The sequence below is a fragment of the Protopterus annectens genome, chromosome 3.part1 (assembly GCF_019279795.1).
Source record: "Protopterus annectens isolate FY-2018-M chromosome 3.part1, PAN1.0, whole genome shotgun sequence".
Lineage (NCBI taxonomy): Eukaryota > Metazoa > Chordata > Ceratodontiformes > Protopteridae > Protopterus > Protopterus annectens.
The window spans coordinates 1,372,008,568-1,372,032,518 of record NC_056732.1 but is presented as its reverse complement, the minus strand read 5'-3'; the positions used below and the strand labels follow the sequence as shown (position 1 = coordinate 1,372,032,518).

Here is a 23,951-nt window from a genome sequence, read left to right as displayed (position 1 = left end):
CTACATAAATGAAATTGGCTTGAACTACCTAACCTTCATCTCTACCAACTTAAATTCACACACAATATCATCTTCCATCCTGACAGTTGCCCACCCCTGAAGGAACTTGTTGTTCCCCACTCTTGCCCACCCCTGAAGGAACTTGTTGTTCCCCACTCTTGCCTACAAAGTCTAAGATCTGCAGACAGAAACTTTCTCACAGTAAACAATGCTAACAACATTCACGGTGAAGCCCTAATTTCAAATCATATAGCCAAAATTATGGAACTCTCTACCCCACACCCTCCAAAACACACCTGAATCTACCAGTTTTAAAATACTACTCTATTTGAACATCTATCCAAGAACTGGCATTGCTCCTGTGCCAAACCTGACTGACAAGATATCTGTAACTGTCACACTGTCCACTCCTCATTTTTCCCTTTCCTCAGTGTTTACTACTACTCATAAATATATATATATATATATATATATATATATATCTCAAGGAAATGTCATTTAGTCATAACTACTATTTAATATGTACTAACTGTATTTTTTTCTCAAAGTGATCTTCACTGAAATGCTAGTGTTTTTCTTTTTGAACCTGTATCCACTAGAAAACTGTATTGAATACTAGTATACACTAAATAGAGGATATGTATTCTGCATCTTACTATATGTATACTGTTCTTCTTTTTCTACCCAATTACTGCACATTGTTTACATTTCTGTGGAGCTTTTCTGCCCGGGCCTCCGCTGAAAATGGGCTTCTGGCCCAGTCGGACTTTCCAGGTAAACAAATGTAAATAAATAAAATTATCGGACATATCTGTTTATGTAAATATCATTTAGAGCATTCTGTATGCTGTGCATCATATTTTGTGAATAAAAAATAGTTGAGCAAGTTTTAATATCCGAAATTAGTTTCTGACCTGTTTTGGGAATTATGCATGCAGTAGGGATGATTCACTCCTCTATATTCTCCCAGTGCCAACCGGATGCCTCTCACACTTAAGTGGAAGAAACCGAACTCTTTCTGGCAACAAATCGTTTTGGCTATTCTAACTTCATGTCCCTTTAGACATTCCGCTTCTGACACCATATCATTCGTCCCTCTCCAACATAGATGACAATGACAAGCATGCGGGATATTTCATTTAGATGCTTTAAATACACAGAAACACATCAGGATGGATAGCAGAATCAGAAAATATAAACAAACTGGTTAACAGACCAACCATACACACATACATGCTAACATCTCAACAGCTTACTACAAAACGGTAGTCAGACTTCCACGTGCTCAGTATTTATACACTTGTGCAAGCCCTTTGATAGCTTCTTAAAGGTACATACACACACCTTGCCAAGACAATTCCAAACAGATTCATCTCTACACTGCCAGCCACTACATGCAGAGCCCTTTCCTGTTAACAAGCCCATAATTGAACTTTTCCCTACGGAAAAGATGGCCAGATGCCTGCAAAGGGAAACTCAAAACTAAACAGAGTAAAACAAGGTCACATTCTGTGAAGTCCTCTGTCACTGACACCAGTCTTCAGCACCTAATTTTTTGACCCTCATCACTAATGCCAAGACATATCATTAACCAGACATGGAGAAAATGAAGACAGCATACCACTTGAAACAAATCAGTGTACTGAAATACAAGCACTGCCTCAATTTCCGCCTCCATTCTGTACTTGTATTCTAAGGAAACATCATTCCACTGCTGAAGAAATGTTGCCAAAATCCTAGGATGCACTTGCACCACCTTGCATAATAGATCCTATTAGCCTTGACATAGGGTACTGGAACAGAGGGGTTTTCCATCCCAACCATTTACAAGTAAATGTACGATTTTGAAGGAGCCGTTCATTTAGTGAACTGATAACCCCCTTCTTATATATAGAGCTATTTCCCTATGTACATCATAAGAAAGTTACTAAAGTCTGATCTCTCACACAGACACAAAAAGGTGAAGCTGATCCAGACTCTGTTGTAAGATCTTAGGAACAGTCTTCCACAGATGTCAATAAAATGATATAGACAATGGAGACAGTCTAACACGCCCTCCTTTGTCAGTGACTTCTGTCTGGCAGCAAACATAGGCCACAAGATAAAGTAAAAGTGTGTGCTACTGCTTCCCTTGGGAAAATAAATGTAATATGTCTTCAAATCTGACAGTACAGAAGGGGGCAGGGGCCAAGGTACAGGATACATGTATGAAGATATCAGTTACTGCCCATACCCATTTTCCACACATTTAAAATGGCAACTCAATAACATTACCTAAAAAGCATAGAAAACAAAATGAAAACAGCCCAACGGCAAGCAAAAAGATGAACCATTTATTGCCAAGACCAATGTTGTTAATGAATCAGCAACCTCACACAACACTTTCACTTGTAAATGCACACAGCACACCTCATCTTCTCAGTGCAAGAAACCTAGACAAAGTCAGACAATGGAGGGACAAAGGCCCAAAAATAGGGACATATTTTAAATATTGGTCTTATAAACTTAGAAAGTAGCTAGTGACAAGGTTTGTTAACGTATATTATCTGAAGGATTTGAAGTCAAACTCAAATGTATGCCATTATTTAGTGACTTCAGTCCTCAGATCATCCCAATGATTTGCCAGAAAACCATAAATTTTATGGGGAACAGACCAAAAATATCAGCCAAAAACCTGGGCATACTGCGAAACTCTGGACAGTTGAGATGTACAGCACGCAGACATCTTACTTTACAAAGCAGATTCTGAAATCCCAGCTCGGGTCACAACCGCAGATCTTGTGGTTATGCAGCAATGATAAAACTAGGGTGAAAAGATACTACTGCAAAAAGCTTGGCAACACTAGCCTTCAACTCTAGGTCAGTAGTGCAACAACCTGCACGGAGTGATGTCTTGCACCAAATAGCATTACATTGTTTTCAAAAAGAAACTCACAGCATGGCAGACAGAAAAATCCAAACATCCTTCCATACATTTTTTATGATGGATTGTCTGTTCTTTGACTGGAATGAGCAACCTCAATAGCTCTCAGTTAGCCACAGTACAAAATAAGCCTTATATTGATGGTTTAATGGGTCTGTCATCAGGGATAAATTATATTTATACTACCCCCCCCCCCAAATAAAATATCAAGAAACAAGATGTCCATGCCAAGTTACCTTTCTGCACCTCTCTTAAGGAGCAGCTAAGGACAGTCCACCATTTCTGTGACACTTTCTCGTCTTCAAATATAAAGGAAAAATGTTGCTCTGGAGAGTTCACGACTGTTAACTCATGATGTGTGAAGTCTTTCACTTGATATGAAATATCCCGTAGATTGTACTCCACAATATTCTAAAAAACACAAGATTTAAAATCCTGAATGAGAGAGCACTGAATTTTAACTGAAGTGAAAAGCTGTAAAATTAAAAGAAGTTTAAACAAGAAACACATTCAACACACCCTAAAAGGGTGGGGGGATAGCAGCAGCAGCTTTATATCTGTCAGTTCAAAATGTTAACATACACAAAAGACCAAAAATGGGGGGGGGGGGGGCATTTTCTTTGCATGAGTTTGTTTAAAAACAAACAAGCCACTTCAGTCACTGGATTCCAGACACATTTATCATGATGGTACTTGGGATGGTAGTATATTCCTTCTATTGTTTCATAGCTTTAAACCAAAAGGTCTAATGTTGTTGAGGTTGTAAAGCCTTTCCTACAGAAATTCTGCCCAGTAATATCTGAAAAAAAAAAATCACTGCAGTTTATAAGATTAAAAATATGCATGTGAATGCATTTGTGTACCACTACAATACACACATATACACACATATTACACACACAAATACACATACATATATATATATATATATATATATATATATATATATATATATATATATATATTACACACACACACAAATACACATGCATACACGTATACAAATATAAAATATACAAATATAAAATATACACACGTGTAAAAATATACATAGGTTCACATCTTATATTTGTGTGTTTGTATTTGTTTTGCAAACATACACACACAAGTCCAACTGTCACTGTACACAATCATGGACCCCTGTCACAAAATGAAACACACTGATTCCCTAACTTTGCAAATCAGTGTGTTTTTAACATGGGTAGAGTGTGTGTCTTTGTGCATATAGTCGTTTCTGTGAGGGGTCCAATTCTCCTGTTTCACAGCTCTGACGAATGGTAAGAAGGCTTTACTAGAAAAGCTCAGACTCTGCTACACTTCGCTGTGAAGGAAAGGTTAGTTTGCTTTTTATTTGTTGTATTTTGTATTACTTTATTGCCTTTTTATATTTTGAATACTGTGATTTGTTTTCTTTACCTTGTGTTTTACTTGTATTCTGCTTTGAACTGCATATTAAAACTTCAAAACAGACCACAGCTCCGTTTTTTTGCGAGTCAGGCAGAAATGAATACCACTGCCTTTCTAGTTGCCTGCCTCTTATGTTAATTTGACCATATATCTAATTTCCTCTCTGCTTTCACTGGCTTGTGAGAGTAAGCACAAAATTATCATTTTGTGAAATCACACCCCTTCAACTATTTAAAATTTATTGGCCATCCTACTGTATTCCATAGTATCAGAATACAAAAGTGACCACCCCCTTTCAATCCATCTTGCTGTTTTAAAAATAGTGACTCTCCACTAAAACAAACTTTTTAGACAGGTAAAACTTAAGTTACCTACTTTCAGATCTAACTTATCTAGTGCACACTGCAGTGTTTAGGATAAACCATTTTTTTCATCTTACCTTTAAGCATCCCTGTGACTAGCACTTGCTTTAATACCTGCTGGAAAGCACTAGGAAGCCTTAAACTGATACAAGCACTCAACTCTCCTTGTTAATAAGGAGAAATTAATTATATGCACTAAACAGCATATAATTGCAAAGTACCTTGCTAAGGCAAGGGGAAACAGCTCCTGTACTTTACAAAAAAAGCACCAAACCAGGCATGTTCAAGGGTCAGCTTCCTGTGATTTCTCCTGTCCACCTGGTGAATCTGCATTAAATGAATGTTGTGAATAGCATAGCAACATTAAATCCACATGTGGAGACCCTTAACTGCAACCTGCCCAAGCAACAAGGACCTCCGAAGTTGAAATGCAAACACACACCAATCACAACCAAAGTGTCACATAGCTCACAACACCAGTGTGACACCCAGCAACTAAGGCAAGACAACTTACCCAACACTTAGTCATAGGTGACTCTATAGTCAGGCACACTGATGTCCCACTCACCAGGCTGAAAAAGGAGAAAATTACAGTCAGCTACCTGTCGGGTGCCAGGATCTGCCATTGCACATGTTAGAGTGAATGCCTTGAGACATACCTCTCTGGACTACATGAAGAGAGACATGGAAGAGCTCTCGAATCATGTGGCCCAGGCAGGTATGACCCTAGCCCCGAGTAGCATCCTGCCTTCGCCCAGAATGATACCACAATATAAGGACAAAATGATTGACTTCAACAACTTGCTAAGCTTCTGGTGTCATTCAAAGGGGATCCAGTATCTGTCTGCCTGGGATGACACGATCGACAGACCACGATGTTTTGCCAGAGATGGTCTGCATCCGTCTCCCCTGGTATTCAGGTTACTGGCTAAGGCTCTTGCCACCCCATAGTGCCTTTTTTAGGCAAAGTTCAAAGGATAAAACCACCACCATAACAGATACAAGCATGCAAATTCTGAAGGTAATGCTACTAAACGCTTTTAGTCTAAACCTTAAAATGCACTCTCTCGAGGCACTCCTAAAAGTGGAGAACATCGATATCTGTGCAGTAACTGAGACCTGGTTCAAGGCTCCCAGAGCACCCTGCAATATCAGTCTACAACTCTTACCACACTTTTCAGCCACCAAACCAGGACTGAAACACTACAGGTGGAGGAGTGCCCATATTCACACCACCAGGCTAGTTGCCCAACACACAGCATCTGAAATTCTCCAGGTGCAACTAACACTAGGTAAGACTGCAATCCAAATTGTAGCTTGCTACAAATCCCCCACCATGTCCCAAGATTCTCACTACACCTTTCTAAACATATTGGAAAATATTGAGATACAACCAAACACCCTAATACTGGGCGATTTCAACTACCCTGCCATTAACTGGGAAATCTACTCGTGTGCCAACACCTTTGCCCAACGGTTCTTGGAATTCAAATTCTAATGCCCTGGAGTAACTAAATCCATAGTCCCACCACGGGCTCCAATATCCTAGACCTGGTCAATGACAACATGGGAAATCGATGCTCCACACCTATGGTCACCCCTTCGTTGGTCAGGTCTGACCAGAAGCTAATCACCCTTAACATCCAGATCCCAGCCACACCCCCAATAAGGAAACCTCCATAAAAAAAATTCTCCAAAGCCAACTTCATGCTACTCAAGTCAGAAGTGACAAACTTCATGACAACCATGCACACAAGAACTGAAAGTTCGACTGCTGAATCCTACACTAAGACACTCATGCATGAATCGTGACATCCCAAATAGAGCCAAGATGCTCTCCTCTATATAAAAAAAAAAAAGGAAGTCAATCTGGTGGTCCCCACCCCATAAACAAACTTTACAACAAAAGGAAGAAACTGTTGCAGAAAAGAGGAAAATCCCAGGATGCAAAGACTCCCTTATCAGCCTCAGTAAGAAGCTGAGATCCCTCATAAAATCCTCCAATGCTAGTTATGAAAATAAAACTGCCAATGATTCCAAAGACAACCACAAGGCATTCTATAACTATGTCAACAATCTAAATGGCAATGCTCAGATCTGCTCTGAGCTACAACAGAATGGCATTAAATATACTGATCCCAAGGATATTGCCAATATCCTGGCAGATCAATTCAGTGCCAACTTCACCCCCCTCTCACCCCCTAAATGGCCCATCCCAATACCAGAAGACAGCCAAATTCTGGTAATAACGGCCACACAGGTAAAAAAAAACGCACTCTCCAAAACTAAGAATACAGCATCCAATGGGACCAGATGACATCCCAAGCTGTGTATTACATGAACTACAAAATGAACTGGCACCTCATCTAAGTGTCATGTTTAATCATAGCCTCACCTCAGGCTTCGTGCCCACTGAGTGGCGCACAGCTACAATTATCCCACTCCACAAGGGGAGATCCACTTTAGATCCCGGGAACTACCGCCCCATCAGTCTGACGAGCCTGATCTGCAAGGCCATGGAACGTAATATCATGGAACTTATAAACAAGGACAATGGCAACCTTCAAACACTGGTCCCCACCCAGTTTGGGTTCGTGAAGGGGCGATCTTGTCTCCTGAACCTGACTGACTTCTTTATATCAGGTCTCCAGAGCCATGGACGAGGGTAAGGTGGTCCACACAGCCTATCTGGACCTCGCCAAGGCCTTTGACACTATCCCCCACTCTGGAATCATAGATAGACTTAAGCTGGGCATTAATCCCTACGTCACTCGATGGGTTGCCAACTGGCTTACTGACAGAATCCTCACTGTAAAAGTAGCAGACTCCAAATCCAGCTCCAGACAAGTGGAGTACCTCAGGGTTCAGTCCTGGACTGCTCTTGTTTGGCATCTACTTCTCTGGAGTACATGCCAACACTAAGGGGACTCTGGCTAACAAAGTCTGCAGATGACTGCAAACTGGGAGCCATTACTGAATCCCCAAATGATGTGGATACTCTACAATAGGGCCTTACAGAAACAGATGCTTGGTGCCAGAGCCATGGACTCAAGCTCAAAGCCAAGAAATGTATAGTTATCCCCTTTGGGGAAAAAACATGTACCCATGAATTACCACATAGGCGGCAGTACACTAAACACTGAAAAAGTGTGATAAGAGACTTAGGGACACAGGTGGACAGTGGTCTCACCTTTGATAACCACATCGCCACAACAGTCAGGAAATCCTATGTGGCATACCTCATCACTAAGGGCTTTTCATCCAGGAAAAATGAAGCAATTGTCCCACTGTACTCATCCCTCATTAGACCCATTCTAGAATACAACACCCCGTTTGGTATGCACATCTCAAGACATCTGCAACAACTGGAAATGCCGCAGAGATACCTCACTAAAAGAATCACAGGCCTAAAGCAGATGACCTACTCTGACCGCCTCAAAAAACTCCAGCTATACTCTTCGCACATAGTCTACTCAATGGCGATCTCTGCTTAACATACAAGGCCATGTCAAACCCAGAGCTGTTGGACATGCTACACTTAAACAAATCCCAATCCCTCAGAGTCACACGCTCCAGGGATCTAAACCTTGTCATCACAATAAGCAAAACATGCTGGAGGGATAGGTTCTTGACCCAGAGACTCCCCATACTCTGGAACAGACTGCCCATACATGTCAAGCACAGTGCCTCTTTGAACCTCTTCAAAAGGAACCTTGACGATTGGATGGGAGAAAGGAAATTCATCCTGGGGATCACGTCAGTTGCCCTGCTAGACAGGTGTCCAGGGAAGTAAATAGTGTGGGAAGAAATAGCCAGGGAATTGTTATGGCTAGGCTTGTATAGGCCCTAGGGCTAACAGCCTAGTACCAACCTATGAACCAGTTGATATACTGCTTTTTGCTGATCACCATCAATGTACCTAGATAATATCCCTATACACACACACTATGAAACATTTAAGGCTGCGCACACACACCATTCCAGGAAAAACAGCACTGTTTGTTATGCCACAACTTTAAAAAACACAAATCTTTGTCTCACTAACTACATACAGGGATAAATTCCGAATACAAGTCAGGCAACCAGAATTCAATTAGCGGCTATAATATTTCACAGCATGGCAGAGAGGAAGGATGTGCTCATTATTGAGAGGATGAGAACTTGCAGGATCTCTCTCTAGCAGAGGTCTGGTAGAGGCTGGAGCTCCAAGAGGCTGCACCAAGTTTCTGGACAGGAGGATATAAAAGGTGTGCCCGCTTAGGAACAAGGTGCATACTCAAGTCTATGTTCCCACTGCCCACCCAGCCTGGTAATGTCAGCACTTGTGGAAGGACTTGGGGGCTTGGGGAAAAACCCTGGAAGCTGCAATATATGATGGCCCCTTGCCCATTCTCTCTCTCTCAGAGCCTGGCACCTCACACCACTTAAAACATGCACAAGGCACTGGAGGACCCCATGTATAATGGCTCGCAAAGTAAGGAAATTCTCCTAGCATGGATCACAACAGGGGACACCAGAGTTTGGGGAACTGACAGGAACATTACAAGAGTCATAGCAGCCTTAAGATAGTGGCAAGAAAAAAAATGTAAACTCTCAAAGCTTTAAAGCCAACATACACATAGCCAAGTGCCTTGAAACTATTTCTACTCTGCTACAGTACACAGTCTTTTAGTAATGGTCGCTCTATCATTGGTTTAGGACTCCCTCAACAGGAAGGGAATTACAGTTGTGCAAGTAAACAACACAACAGTAGATATTTAAATGATCACTGTTGCAAGTAGCCTTGTCTATATGGGGTTACATCTACTGAGGATAATCACAGCTTCAGGGCACCTTCCACATGCTGAAACTGTTAGCTTGAGTTGACCTCACTAAAAAGACAGGTTTGGGCACCAAGCCCATCAGAGCTTTAATACAAAGAGAAAAATGAAGTCGGAACCCTGAAAAGGACAATGCTAGGAACAATAAAAAATAATGTCCACACCCTGGCATAAACAATATGCCAAAAACCAAGGCTGACTGAGTGACGCAGAAGCCACCGCATCAGCAATCATTCTAACATCTACTGTTATGGTAAGTTGACTTACACAACTGTACAGTGTTTAGTGCTCATCATATTGATCACTGTTGCAGTAACATTAGCTATACAGGTAGATTACCCTAGCTTAGACTGCTTAGTACATCTGAAAAGTGGAAGGGGAAGGGTCCAGGAGCTCCTGGAGAATGGTCCTAGCAAAGCCCAATCTGAACTTAAAGAAGGAATCATGCTTGTAATGCCTTGTAAACAAATGCTGCTTCTATAATATTTCTAGAATCTAACGCTTTCCATAAATCCATAGATGAAGCCAAGATCCTAACAGAGTGGGCTTTGCCCCTTCCTGGAATAGTTTTCTTGTACTAAGTATAACAAAAGGTAATAACCCAAGATAACCACTTGTTTTGACATAGGATGGCCACTTCTTACCTTCATAAGAAATAAAGTAATGAGCTGAAGATCTGAAATATTTAGTCCCATCAAGATAGTATCAAAACTGTCTGCCGACATCCAAGGTATGGAAAATCCTCTCTCCTTATAAGTTCAGGAAAGAAAAACTGGGAGACGGATATCTTGACTTAAAGTAAACTCAAATACGACTGCAGTTATAAAAGATGGATTAGGTCTCGAAGAAACCCTACCTCTGTGGAAAATGAGACAAGTTTTGACTCACCATAAGGAAATTGCAACTCAGATACTCTTATTGCAGAGGTGAGACCAATCAGTAAAACAGCCCTCCATGTTAAGTACAGTTTTGTACCTACCATAAATGTAGATGTTAAGAGTGTACACCCTGCTGCAGTCATCACACTTGGGTTATCCTGTCGACAGGCGGTCCCGCAATCGGACGGAATTCCAAAGTCTTGGTCCGGCGTCGGTTGCTGTCGCTTCTTCCCTGACGTCAGTGCGCCAGGGGTATATATAATGCATCAGACGCCATTTTCTTCATTTTTTGCCCCAGATGTCAGGTGCCCCCAAAAAGGTGGTCAGTAATTAGTACCAAATTAAGTAAATTTTGCACAAACACAAAATCCCTCCAGCTATAAGCAAATACATCAGGAAGGTATTGTAGAGATTTAGCCAGTTACATCAGAGGGGATGGAGGGAGGGTAACCTGGACTGCAGCAGGGTGTACACTCGAACATCTACATTTATAGTAGGTACAAAACTGTACTATATTCATCGTGTTATCCTGCTGCAGTCATCACACTTGGGTAGAATCCCAAAGCTAAGGATGGGTGGAGTCGTCAGAGGGTTAGAGGAGGCTGGAAGGCCCTGCAGAACTGCAGTGGCGAAGCCAGCTCTAGTCTTAGAGTAAAGTGGTAAGTGATAGTGTTTGGTAAAGGTGTGTACTGAACTCCAAGTTGCAGCTTCCAAAATCTCCTTGGTTGGAACCCCCCTGAGGAAGGCTGTAGATGTAGCTGTTGCCCTGGTAGAGTGGGGCCTAATGGTAGCAGGAACTGGCTTTCCATGATGGGTATAGCAAAAACGAATGCAATGTCCTATCCATTTGGAAATGGTTTGTTTTGATATAGCCTTCCCTTGTGAAGCTGTAGCATAGGATACAAAGAGCTGGTCAGATTTTCTGAAAGCCTTAGTTTTATCCAAGTAGTAACGAAGTTGCCTGTGAATGTCCAAGGAATGCAGGAGTCTTTCTCCTTTGTTCTGTGGATTTGGGAAGAAGGTGGGTAAGTGGATGGTTTGATTTAAAGCCACACTGGAAACCACCTTAGGCATGAAGGAAGGATTAGTTTGTAGAGAAACTCTGTCTTGATGGAAAATGAGGAAAGGTCCCACCGCCATTACTGCCTGCAGCTCTGAGACTCTTCTAGCTGAAGTTATTGCTAGCAGCAGGGCAGTCTTCCATGATAGGAACTGTAGATCTGCAGAGAAAGCTGGTTCAAAGGGAGGTAGCGTAAGTTTTTCCAGAACAAAATTGAGGTCCCATGTTGGTGTAGGTGCTCTCCTGGGGGGCCTAAGTTTTTTGCCCCTTTGAAGAACTGCCTTAGAAGTGGATGTGAAAATAAGGGTGGATCCGTGTTATAGTGGGCTGAAATAGCTGATGCATGGATTTTAATGGAAGAAAAAGAAAGTCCTTTGTGCAACATCTCAGTTAAATACTGTAGAATGAGAGGCATGTGAGGCTGAATTGTGTTTTGGCCTTTAGCTTGGTTCCAGGCACAAAACCTTTTCCATTTGTCTGAACAGTCCTGGTGCCGGGCCTCCTAGCTTCCAGAATAACATCCACAACTGCTTGGGAAAGAGGAGCTGGCTGGATTGCTTAGATGATTTGCCATGCAGCCAGATTTAAGATTTTGAGCTGGCTGTGAAGAATCTGATTGTTTTGCTGTGTGAGCAAATGTGTAATTTGTGGTAAAATCCAAGGTGGGCCCTGGGTCATATTCCTCAATAGTGGGTACCAGTGCTGGCATGGCCAGTCTGGGGCTATGAGTATCGATCGTGGTCTCTCCTTTCTGACTTTCAAAAGCACCTTTGTGAGGGAAGGCATATACCGTCAGGTTTTTCCAACTGAATGAGAGTGTGTCCACTTTCCAAGCTTGATGGTGAAGTGTCCTTGTACAAAATTTTGTTAGTTGATAGTTTTGAGGACTGGCAAACAGGTCTATGTCTGGATGGCCCCATTTTTGAGTTATTGCAAATACTTGTGGATCCAGTTTCCACTCGTGGGGATCCATGATGTTTCTGCTGAGGTCGTCTGCCAATGTGTTCTTCTTTCCTGGCAGGAATGGAGCTTGTAACTGAACTTGGTAAGCCAGAGCTGTGTTCCACAAGGTCATTGCTTGCCTGCATAGAGGGTAGGAGTGTGTACCCCCTTGTTTGTTTATGTACCACATTACTGTGATGTTGTCCGTCCTTATTGTCCTGGATGCAATAGATTCTTGAAGGCTGTGCATTCTGTACGGCTAGCATCTCTTTTTGATTGATGTGCAGATTCCTTTGATCTGCAGTCCATACGCATTGAATGCACTGTCCTGCCATGTGTGCCCCCCAGGCGTAGTCCGATGCATCTGTTGTCATAGTTTGCCTGGCTGGGGGCAAGGTGAAAGGCTGACCCTTGTTGAGGTGACATGCCTGTGACCACCATAGAAACTCGGCAGGGAATGAGAAATATGGTGTCCAAGCTGTGGCCGTGTTGAGACCATACGCTTTTTAGGTACCACTGTAATTTCCTCATATGCAGCTTTGCAAATGGTATTTGTAGTATGCAAAATGCCATGAAGCCCAAGGCCTGCAGAATTTTTCTTGCAGGTAGTTGGGTCTTTGTTGCCATTGTTTTGAAATATTGAGTCAGTTGTAGTTGTTTGTCTGGCGTCAGATAAGCCTTCTGGGTCGTTGTATTCAAGCTGGCACCCAGGAATGTCATATTTTGTGAGGATACTAGTTTTGATTTCTTTTCGTTTATTGTGTACCCCAGGCAACTTAGAAGATGTTTTACAAAAGCCTGATGTTGTAAGAGGATGTCCTTGCTTTCTGCTATGATGAGGCAGTCGTCCAGGTATGGGTATATTTGAATTCCTCTTTGTCTGCAGTATGCAATTACTGGTGCCAGGCATTTTGTGAAGACCCTGGGCGCAGTAGATAAGCCAAAGGGCAGTGCAGAGAATTGGTAATGGGTTGAACCTGCAATGAAACGGAGGTATATTCTGCAACTTTGTCTGATAGGGACATGCAGGTATGCCTCCTTGAGGTCCGTTACTAGCCATGTTTCCTTGCCCAACATGGGAAGAAGCTACTGTAGTGTTAGCATCTTGAATTTGGGTACTTGTAAGAAGGTGTTTAGAATTGAAAGGTCCAGAATTGGTCTCCAGGCATTGTCCTTTCTGGGAACTAGAAAGAGTAGAGTAAAATCCTTGGCCTTGCTCTCGAGTAGGTACCAGCTGAATGGCTCTCATGTCCATGAGAGCTGTAATTTGTTTTTGTGCCTCTGCCCATTGATTTTGTGGCAGGTTTGGCATTCCTCTTTTCATTGGCAAGGTGTGAAAATGGAATCTGTATCCTCGTGAAATTATGTCTAGGACCCATTTGTCCTTATTGACAATGTGCCAGTTGTCTGAAAAAAGTGCGAGTTTTCCTCCCAAGGGGGCTGCCAAGAGAGTGTTGCTTGGCCAGATAAGGTGCAAGTCATTGAGTTTGCCTTCTGGTAGTTTGGGACCTGTCTTCTTCCTCCCTTCTGTGTTGCAGTGCCCCATTGGCGAGGTTTGTACTGGGCTTGTGGTTGTCCTCTGCCTCTTGGACGTCTGTATTTACCCCTCTGTGGTCTGTCAGTAGCTGGAAAGGACCAATTTTTTGTTGGCCAATTTCTGCTGAAACGAGGGGGCTGTACCTGTAGGAAATCTCTGACTGTCTGCATAGATTTTGCCTTATCCTCCATTTTCTTTAAGACTTCTTCTGCTTTAACTCCAAAAAGAACATCCTGCTGTAAGGGAGCATCTAGAAGCTTTGCTTTAACATGATCAGGCAGAGTTTGTTCCTTTAACCAAGCATGCCTACGTATAACAGACCCAGTGACAGCTGCTCTGCAGGAAGCCTCCAAAGAATCAAACCCACATTGTAAAGTATGTTTGCCCACCTCTTCAGTTGCATGCAACAGATCCTGTATTTCTTTCAATTCAGACTGTTGAGGGAGTGTGCTCATTCTTTGTTTTAACTGAGATACAAGAAATTGCTGATATTTTAGCATGTGAAATTGGCAATTTAGTGCCCTCATAGCTAGAGTGGCTGAGGTGCAAACCTTTTTCCCCCACCTGTCTAGTGCTCTGGAGTCCCTTTCAGAGGGCACAGGATTTTTTGCCATAGAAGCCTTAGCCCCTCTGGGACCCTGGGAGATGGTCTCTGGATCAGCAACAGGACTTTTATAAAGAAATTTGTGAGAATCAGGCACTCTATACTATCTCTGTCAGGTTTGACCGGAGCAGGAGGCAGAGAGTCTGGGTTCAAACTGGACTCTAAGTAAACATCATCCACAAGGTCTAAAACTGGGGGGATGGCAAGTGGTCTGTGCTGGGGGAGTAAAAGAAAAGTTGTACCTACCACCTACCATAAATGTAGATGTTCAAGATCCACATTGCTGTCCTTACCCAAGCGCTGTCCCGCTCCTCGACCCGAATACACCAAAGTATATGGTTGAGCGTCGGTCATGGCGCATTAAACTCTGAGCCTTTTCTCGGAGTCAGAGTAGTCCTGACCTTCCCAGTGAAAATGTTCCCTCATAGTGTGTAAAGTTTCTCCAAAGGAATAGTCTTCAGGAGGAGAAGCTGAGGGAATGGAATCATCAGCATCAGAATCTTCATAAGGGGAGGAGTAATCTTGGTCCTCTGAGGAGCCTGAGGAAATGGACACTTGTTCAGAGGATGCATAATCTTACTCTTGTCTAGGCCTTTTGTCAGGAGGGGGTTGGGAACCCTGATTAAAGAGATCAAATCTTCAGCCATTTTGAGCATCTGTTTCTTAGGCATGGGGCCTTGAACAGAGGACTGAAGTGCAGTCTTTTTAGGTTTAATAGGAGTCTTCGTCTTAGGATACGTTTTAATGGTGAGGGTCGTCGGTCTGAAGACGCCTTCAGAAACCGAAGGTGTTTCTGCAGCACCGACATCTTTTTCAGCAGTGTCGTCAGTAGGGGCTGAACAAAATGGCTGTGTCGGCCTGGTACTTTCCGCCAAAAGTTCCGAAGCGGTCTCAGGTTCCACATCTGCGGTAGTCAGGGGCTGCGTCGGAGCCTCACTGAAGACCGGTGAACCGGAGACTGGACCAGCCAAGGCCTCAGAGTCTGCCTTGGGTCTAGGCTGCCCGTCCTTATCCTTGCGTTTTTTGTGCACGCCGGTAGTTGGTTGCTCCGACGGCATAGTGTAGTTAAATTTTCTACCGTAGTGTCGTGCGAAATCAAAGCGTCTTTTTATAGTACGCTTATTAAACCTAGCACAAAAACGACAACTAGTGACGACGTGGTCTGGGCCTAGGCAAGGTATGCAGTAAGAATGAAAATCCTTATGAGGTATTTGCTTCCCACAAAAGTTTCCCCAACGGGGTACTTAGCTTTATTGAAGACTTCGGTCTGAAATTCGAGCTTGAAAATCTTAGGAGTCGGCCGACCGGCACTTGGGGAAATGCTTCTGCTTCGGGCACCGCGCGGGAAGAAAGACTGGAGAAAATGGTGTCGGATGCATTATATATACCCCTGGCGCACTGATGTCAGGGAAGAAGCGACAGCAACCGACGCCGGACCAAGACTTTGGAATTCCGCCCGACTACGGGACCGCCTGATGACAGGATAACCCAAGTGTGATGACTGCAGCAGGGTAACACGATGAACATCCTCAAGTCAGCTAGATTAGCTGGTTCAAATGGAGCAAGTATTACCTTCTCGAACACAAAATTAAGATCCCAAAGAGGGGCCACCAATTTTCTTGGATGCCTCTTATGCAAAACTCCTTTTCAAAAATATGACAACATAAGAATGCATATAAGGATGATCCACCGGCACACAAACTGAAATGGCCGATAAGTGACACAGGAACAAGGAAGGCCATAAGATAGTAACTCACATAGCTATTGTGATAACAAATAAAACACTAGCCCCGAATGAATGGATGATGGTTATGTTGTCAGCACCAACCTGAAATCCTTTTCCATTTGCTAAACACAGGATTTTCTTACAACAGGCTTTATCACCTGCTGCACATCCTCAATAAACAGGTGCCTAGAAAGAATTAGGATCTCTCATCCAGGCAGTCAAAGTTGATTGGGGTTGGGCTGTATCAAGCACCTCTGATCTTTTGTGATAAAATCCATTCTTTGAAGAAGATTGCAGTTATTGTCCCTGGCAATGTCCAAAAAAAGGGAGAACCACTACTGCCCAGGGAAGAAGGGAGGCACAGCAATGATCTTGGGGGATTTTTTTCAATCTTCAGAAGTACTTTGGATATCAGCGGAAATGGTGGTAAAGGATGCAGTAACACTCCTATCCAAGGAAAGGAAGAGAGTCCCTTCCAGATCTTCTTGCATTGAGTCCTGGAGCAAAAATATACCTCCAAACAAAAGCAAATACACCAAAAAGACTTTCAAGCATACTAAAAGAAAGGAGAGGTATAGTAAGAGAAAAAGAGGGGGCTGGAGGGTGGGTAACAAGGACTGCAAAAGTGAATACACTCTAACATCTACATTTATGGTAAGTGTACACAACTGTACTATGTTCGTGGTTCACTGTTGCAGTCATTACCATTTGGGTAGAATCCCAAAGCTATGGTTGGGGAGGATGGATTTATACAGCATTAGGAGCAGCTAAAAGACCCTGCAGGACAGCAGTGGCAAAGCCAGCTCTGCATTTAGAGAAGAGAGGTAAATGGTAATGTTTGGTGAACGTATGAACTGAGCTCCAGGTAGCAGCTTCTAGAATGTCTCTGGTAGGAACCCCTCTGAGAAAGGCTGCAGAAGTAGATGCAGCCCTGGTGGAATGAGATCGGATCCCCTTGGGGATAGGTTTACCATGGTGCATACAGCAGAAACTAATACAATGGCTTATCCATTTAGAAATAGTTTGCTTTGAAATCGCCTTTCCCTCTGCCCCTGCAGCAAATGCCACCAATAGTTGTTCAGATTTTCTTAGAGATTTTGTCCTGATTAAGTAGAATCTAAGCTGTCTGCGTACATCCAATGAATGCAGAATTCGCTCACCCTTGTTCTGTGGATTGGGAAAAAAAGTTGGCAGATGAATGGTTTAAGAGCCACACTGGATGCCACCTTAGGCATAGGTTCATACTAGGCTATCTGCCCTAGGGCATTTATAAGCCTAGCCAGAGTGTGTTTGGCTTTCGCCACCCATTTTAAATGAATTTTGCTATGCCCTTTTTCGAGGTTAGTATACTGTGCCTCTGTCTAACAGTGACACAGAAGTGACACCCGGGGTAAACCTATCACCTCCCATCCACTCATCAAGATTCCTCTTGAAGAGAGTCAATGAGGGACTCTGCCTAACCTGGACTGGAATTTTATTCCAGAGTGAAGGGAGCCTCTGGGTTAAGAATCTGTCCCTCCAGCATGTCCTATTTATTTCAGTGCTGAAGTTCAAGTCTCTCGAGCGCGTAGCTCAATTGGATTTGGATTTTCTGAGGTGCAGCATGTCCATTAATTCCGGGTTGGACATGGCTTTATACGTCAGGCACAGATCGCCTCTGAGCAGGTGGTATGCCACTGAGTAGAGCTGGAGTTTTAACCGGGCAGCATATGGCACCTGTTTGAGCCCTTTGATCCTCTTGGTGAGGTACTTTTGGGGTCTTTCCAGTTGCTGCAGGTATCTGGTAAGGTACATCCCAAAAGGGGCATTGTACTCCATTATGGGCCTCATGAGGGATGAGTAAAGAGGCATGATGACCTCCCCTGATCTAGATGTGAATCCCTTCATGATTAGGTGGGCTATATAAAATGTTTTTCTAACCACTTTGGCCACATGGTTGTCAAATGAGGGATTGCTATCAACTTGGGTTCCCAGGTCACCAATTACTTCTTCCGTACTTAATGAATTACCACCTATGTGGTAATTTGTGGGCACTTTTGCCAAAGGGGATGACTATACACTTTTTGGTGTTTAGCTTGAGGCCATGTCTCTGGCACCAGTTGTCTGTTTCTATGAGGCCCTTTTGTAGGATGCTTATGTCGGCTGGAGAGTCTATTATGGCGCCCAGTTTGCAGTCATCTGCAAACTTGGTCAGCCACAGTCCTTCCGTGTTAGCCTGTACCTCCAAGAAATATATACCGAACAAGAGAGGTCCCAGGACTGAGCCTTGTGGGACGCCACTTGTAACTGGTTTGGAGTCTGACATGGCTCCAGCAATTCTAACCATGTGGGTTCTGTCCTTGAGTCAGTTTGCAACCCATCTAGTGACATAGGGGTTTATATATTTAAGCTGGTGAGCTTATCTATAATGGCCGAGTGGGCATGAAAGATGGATTGGTCCCGAGAGCCACCCTGTCCGGATGAAAGATAATGAAAGGCTCCACTGCCATAACAGCATGCAATTCTGAAAACCTTCTAGATGAACTGACTGCTAAAAGGAAAGCGGTTTTCCAGGATTTAGGTCTGCAGTAGCAGCTGGCTCAAAAGAAGGGAGAGTGAGTTTTTCCAAAACAAAATTGAGGTCCCATGCAGAAGTTGGTCTTAAATTTTTGGCCCCTCAGATACTGCTTTAGCAGAGGTTGAGAGAAGAGGGGGGTGGGGTTCTATGTTGTAATGAGCTGAAATGGCAGAGGCATGGATTTTTATGGAAGAAAAAGACAGACCCTTGTGAAGCATCTCAGTTAAGTATTGCAGAATCTGAGGAATATTGGGCATTGCTGTGCTTATTCCTTGTGATTGGTTCCAGGCACAGAATCTTTTCCATTTGTCAGCATAAGATTTTCTAGTACTAAGCCTTCTAGCCTCCAAAATGACATCCATCACACGTTTGTTGAGGGATGCCAAGGGTGAAATTAGTTGATTAGCCACGCTGCAAGATTAAAAGTTTGGAGCCGAGTGTGCAGAATTTGGTAGTTCTGCTGAGATGGTAGGTAAGGTGTCTGAGGCAGGTGCCATGGAGGAAGGTGTGACACTGCACATGAGTGGGTAGCAGTGTTGGCGAGGCCAGTCTGGAGCAATCAGAATCATTTTTGCTTTGCACTGTCTGACTTTTAGTAGAACTTTGGAGGGCAGAGGGAGAAAAGCATAGACTAATAGAGCATCCACTTTCCAAGCTTTTTTGTGATGAATTCTTGTGCAGAATTAGTCTGACAGAGCACTATGTCTGGGCTCCCCAATTTGCATGTCAACATGTTGAAAACTTGTGGTTCCAGTTTCCATTCATGTGGGTGCATAAGATTTCTACTTATTTTGTCTGCCAGAGTATTTAGCTTTCTTGGCAGGAATTGAGCTTGTAGTTGTATTTGATAGGTCAAGGCAGTGTTCCACAATGCCATGGCTAGTCTTAAAGGAGGAAGGAATGTGTACCCCCCTGCTTGTTTATGTACCACATAACTGTGGTGTTGTCTGTCTATCATTAGTTGTCCTGGATGAAGGTAGTCCTTGAAGGCTGTCAGTGCATTCTGTACTGCTGGCATCTCTTTCTGACTGATACGCAAGTGCATTTGATTTGGGCTCCATTTGCCCTGAATGCACTTTCCTGCCAGATAAGCCCCCCAAGGCATGAAAGATGGATTGGTCCTGACAGCCACCCTGTCCGGATGAAAGATAATGAAAGACTCCACTGCCATATGGATGCGTCTGTAGTTAGGGTTTGGGCGGCAAGGGGTGGAGTGAATGGCAGTCCCTTGTTTTGGAGACAGGCCTCTGCCCACCATAGGAACTAGTTGCAGGCAAGGTAGAATAGGAATCATTGTTTCCAGGCTGTGACAATGTTGACTCCATAAACTGTTTAAGTACCACTGAAGTTTCCTCATATGCAGTCTTGCATACGGAATTAGAAGAATGCAGGAGGCCATGAACCCGTAGGCTTGAAGAATTTGTCTTGCAGATAGTGTTTTTGTGGCCACCTGTTTGAAGTAAGTCACCAATTGAATTTGCTTTTCTGGCATAAGGCAAATCATCTGGGCAGTTGTATTCAAGCTTGCACCCAGGAATGTAATTTTTTTTTTTTGAGAGGGTACCAGTTTTTGTTTCTTTTTGTTTATGGTGTACCCTAGACAAGTCAGAACCCTTTTTACAAATGCCAGATGCTTTAGAAGAATGTCCTTGTTTTCTGCCTGAATTAGACAATCGTCCAGGTATGGCTATATTTGAACATTTCTTTGCCTGCAAAATGCAATTACTGGTGCCAGGCACTTTGTGAAGACCCTGGGTGCAGTAGATAAGCCACAGGACAGTGCAGAGAACTGGTAATGCAAGTAGCCTGCTTTGAAGCGGAGGTATCTTCTGCAAGATTCCCCGATTGGGATATGCAGATAAGCCTCTTAAGTCTAGAATTACCAACCAGGCATCTCTGCCTAGCATAGGTAGCAACTGTTGAGTCAGCATCCTGAATTTTGGAATGTCCAGAAATGTGTTTAGAGTGGATAAGTCCAGAACTGGATGCCATGATTTGTCTTTCTGGGTGCCAGGAAAAGTCTTGAATAGAAACCTTGTCCCTTTTCCTCTTCTGGTACTGGTTGAATAGCCCCCATGTTGATGAGGGACAGAACTTACTTCTGGGCCTCTGCCCACTGATTTAGGGGCAGATCTGGCCATCCGTTTGGGATTGGCAACATGTGGAAATGAAATCTGTAACCCTGGGATACTATATTTAAAACCCATTTGTCCTGGGTAATAAGATGTCAGTTTTGTGGATGAAGTGCCAGTTTTCCCCCCAAAGGGGCGACTAAAAGGTAAGTACTTGGTGACTGTAGAGGGAAGTCATTGAGACCGTTTACCATAGGGAGGTGCCTTCTTGTTTCCAGATTTGGAGGTGGAGGCACCCCATTGTTTTGTTCTAAAAGTCTCTTGTGACTGAAACCTGGAGCCTTTGGAATGTCTTGATTTGACTTGAGTGGCTCTCGAGGGGAATGGAAAGGACCAGTTCTTAGTAGGTCAGTGCCTACTAAATCTTGGAGGTTGCACTTGTAAGAAATATTTCACAGTTTGCATAGATTTAGCTTTATCTTCCATCTTTTTAACACTTCAGCCTTATTACCAAAGAGACGGTCCTGTTGTAAGGGAGCATCCAACAATTTTGCTTTTAACATGGTTAGGCAGAGTTTGCTCTTTGAGCCAAGCATGCCTTCTTAGCACAGATCCAGTTACAACAGCCCTGCAAGAGGTCTCCAAGGACTCTAAACCACATTGCAAAGTATGTTTTCCAACTTGTTCAGCTGAATGTAACAAATCCTGCAAATCTTTATTTTCCACACAGTCAGAGATTAACATCATTTTCTGTTTTAGTCCCATGATATGCTGTTGATATTTAAGCATATGAAATTGACAGTTTAAAGCCCTGATTTCCAAGGTTGCAGACGTGTAAACCTTCTTACCCCCATCTATCCAGCACCCTGGAATCTCTATCAGAAGGGGTATGATTTTTAGCAGTAGAGGCCTTAATGCCCTTGGAACCCTGAGAAATGGTTTCAGGATCAGCAATAGGATTTTTGAAAAGGAATTTGTGGGAGTCAGGAACCCTCTAGTATCTGTCTGGCTTACAAGGAGCCAGATGCAGAGAATCAGGAGTCTTACTAGATTCTGAAAAAACATCAACAACAATGTCTAGAACATATGGTATAGCCAAAGGCCAATGCTGAGGAAGAAGAAGAAAATTCCCAAGTCTCTTTTTAGATTCAGAGAAATCCTGACTTTCCCAGTGGAAATGTTCCCTTAAGGTATGTACAGTTTCTCCAAAAGAAAAAATCTCAGGTGGAGAAGCAGAAGGAATGGAATCTTCTGCATCAGAGTCCTCATAAGTAGGAATAGACAAATCCGGTTCATTAAAAGAAGAAATAGAATCTTGTTCAGAAGATTCATAATCAATGTCTTGCCTAGGCCTCTTAAAAGGAAGGGGTTGGCTACCTCTGATCAGAGTAATTAAATCTTCACCCATTTTGATCATTTTTTTTTAGGCATAGGGGCCTGCACATGTGGCCCAGGCGTCATTTTTTAGACATATATTTAGATTTTGGCCTTAGTTTTGAAGATGGCATCGGTCTAATATAAAAAATCTGTAGGCCTATAAACACCCTCAGAAGCCGGTCCTGCACAGCAGCTCCGGACCCATCTAAGGTACAGACATCTGCGGGTTGCATAATTTAAGCATCTCTCAGCATACCGGACTCTGAATGGGTCTCAGTAGAGGCCTACGAATCAGAAGTAGCGGGTATCAGAGGCTGTGAAAACACCTCACTGAGTACTGGCGAACTGGCAACTGGCTTAGGAGAAGAGTGGTCAGTTTGGACCTCGGTCTGTCTTTCTTTGCATTTTTTTAGTTATTCCAGTAGTCGGATTGCTAACAGACAACATTTCTGGTTAATTAAATCTTGAGCCAAAATATTTAGAAGCAAAAATATACCAGTGTTTAATCGTGCGTTGATTAAATTTAGCATAAAGCAGACAGCAAGCAACATTGTGGTCAGGGCCTAGGCAAGGAATACAGTACAAATGAAAATCCTTATGAGGTATTTGCTTCCCACAAGTAATGCAATTATTAACTTTCACTGCCATCGGTAAGGAGTAAGAAAAAGTTTCCCCAATGGGGTACTTAGCTTTTAGTTGAAGACTTCGGTTCTGAAACTCTGAAACAAAAATTTCAGGAGTCTGCCGACCGGCACATGCGAACTGCTTCTGCTTCGGGCACCACGCGGCAAGAAAGACTGATGTAATGGCGTCAGCTGCATGTTTTATACCTCTGACGACCTGAAGTCATGGAAGAAGGGACAGCAACAGACGCAGGACCCAAGACTTTGCTGCGGGCAACCTGCCAGCAGATTACCCAAATGTAATGACTGCAACAGTGAAACACGAAGAACATCTGCAGATAAAACAATCCTCACATTTTCACAATTATTGCATGTAAAATCATGCAACTGAGATATCAGACATCAACCTCACATTAAACATTACAGAAGGATGACCCAACCAAGAGTCATCACTGTCTAACACAAAGTCTGATGTTGCAGGGACCCATGAAATACAGGCAAATGAACCCCAAACAGACCAGTGTTTCAAATACATGACTTCTGGATTCCCATGACTTAACTTTTAAGTCTTTACCGGTACAGTCAAGCTAATACAGCCAAAACCCACTAGCTGCAGACAAGCCATGTTTCATCCTTTTTCTGAACTCATCAGTAAAGAATAAGTGGGCCAGTTTGGCCATACTTTGGAAGCAGAACTTGAAAATAAGCCTAATGCCCATAAACATTAGGATGCCTGCAAAAAACCAAAAGGTTAAAACCATTTAGTCAAATCTACAAGACCCAGCAAAACTAGAGTCTTCACGGTGTAATACCCCTGGTATTTTCTTAAGGGTTCATTTGCATATATGCCATGGGCCTACATTACTGGAAGGTATTCCACAGTAAAGACTCTAGCTTGGTTGGGTATTTCCTGTAGATTACATTATAGAATGAGGGAAAAGAAAAACAACCTGAATCAGAAAACTGAAGGACTGGGGTCAACAATACTAGATATAAATACAAAATACTAGGATGTGTAGATTGGATACGATACCCAAACTAAGGCCCAGATATGCACCATTTA

The 23,951-nt window shown here is 43.0% G+C and overlaps 1 protein-coding gene across 1 annotated transcript in view; it reads right to left on the bottom strand.

Moving 5' to 3' along the window:
* The window catches only part of SHARPIN (SHANK associated RH domain interactor), an 846,773-nt gene that overhangs the window by 695,571 nt on the left and 127,251 nt on the right, over positions 1-23,951 (bottom strand). Inside the window, exon 2 of the mRNA XM_044066299.1 lies at positions 3,160-3,334. Within this exon, the coding sequence (XP_043922234.1) occupies positions 3,160-3,334 (175 nt within the window). The remainder of the gene's footprint in view (positions 1-3,159; positions 3,335-23,951) is intronic.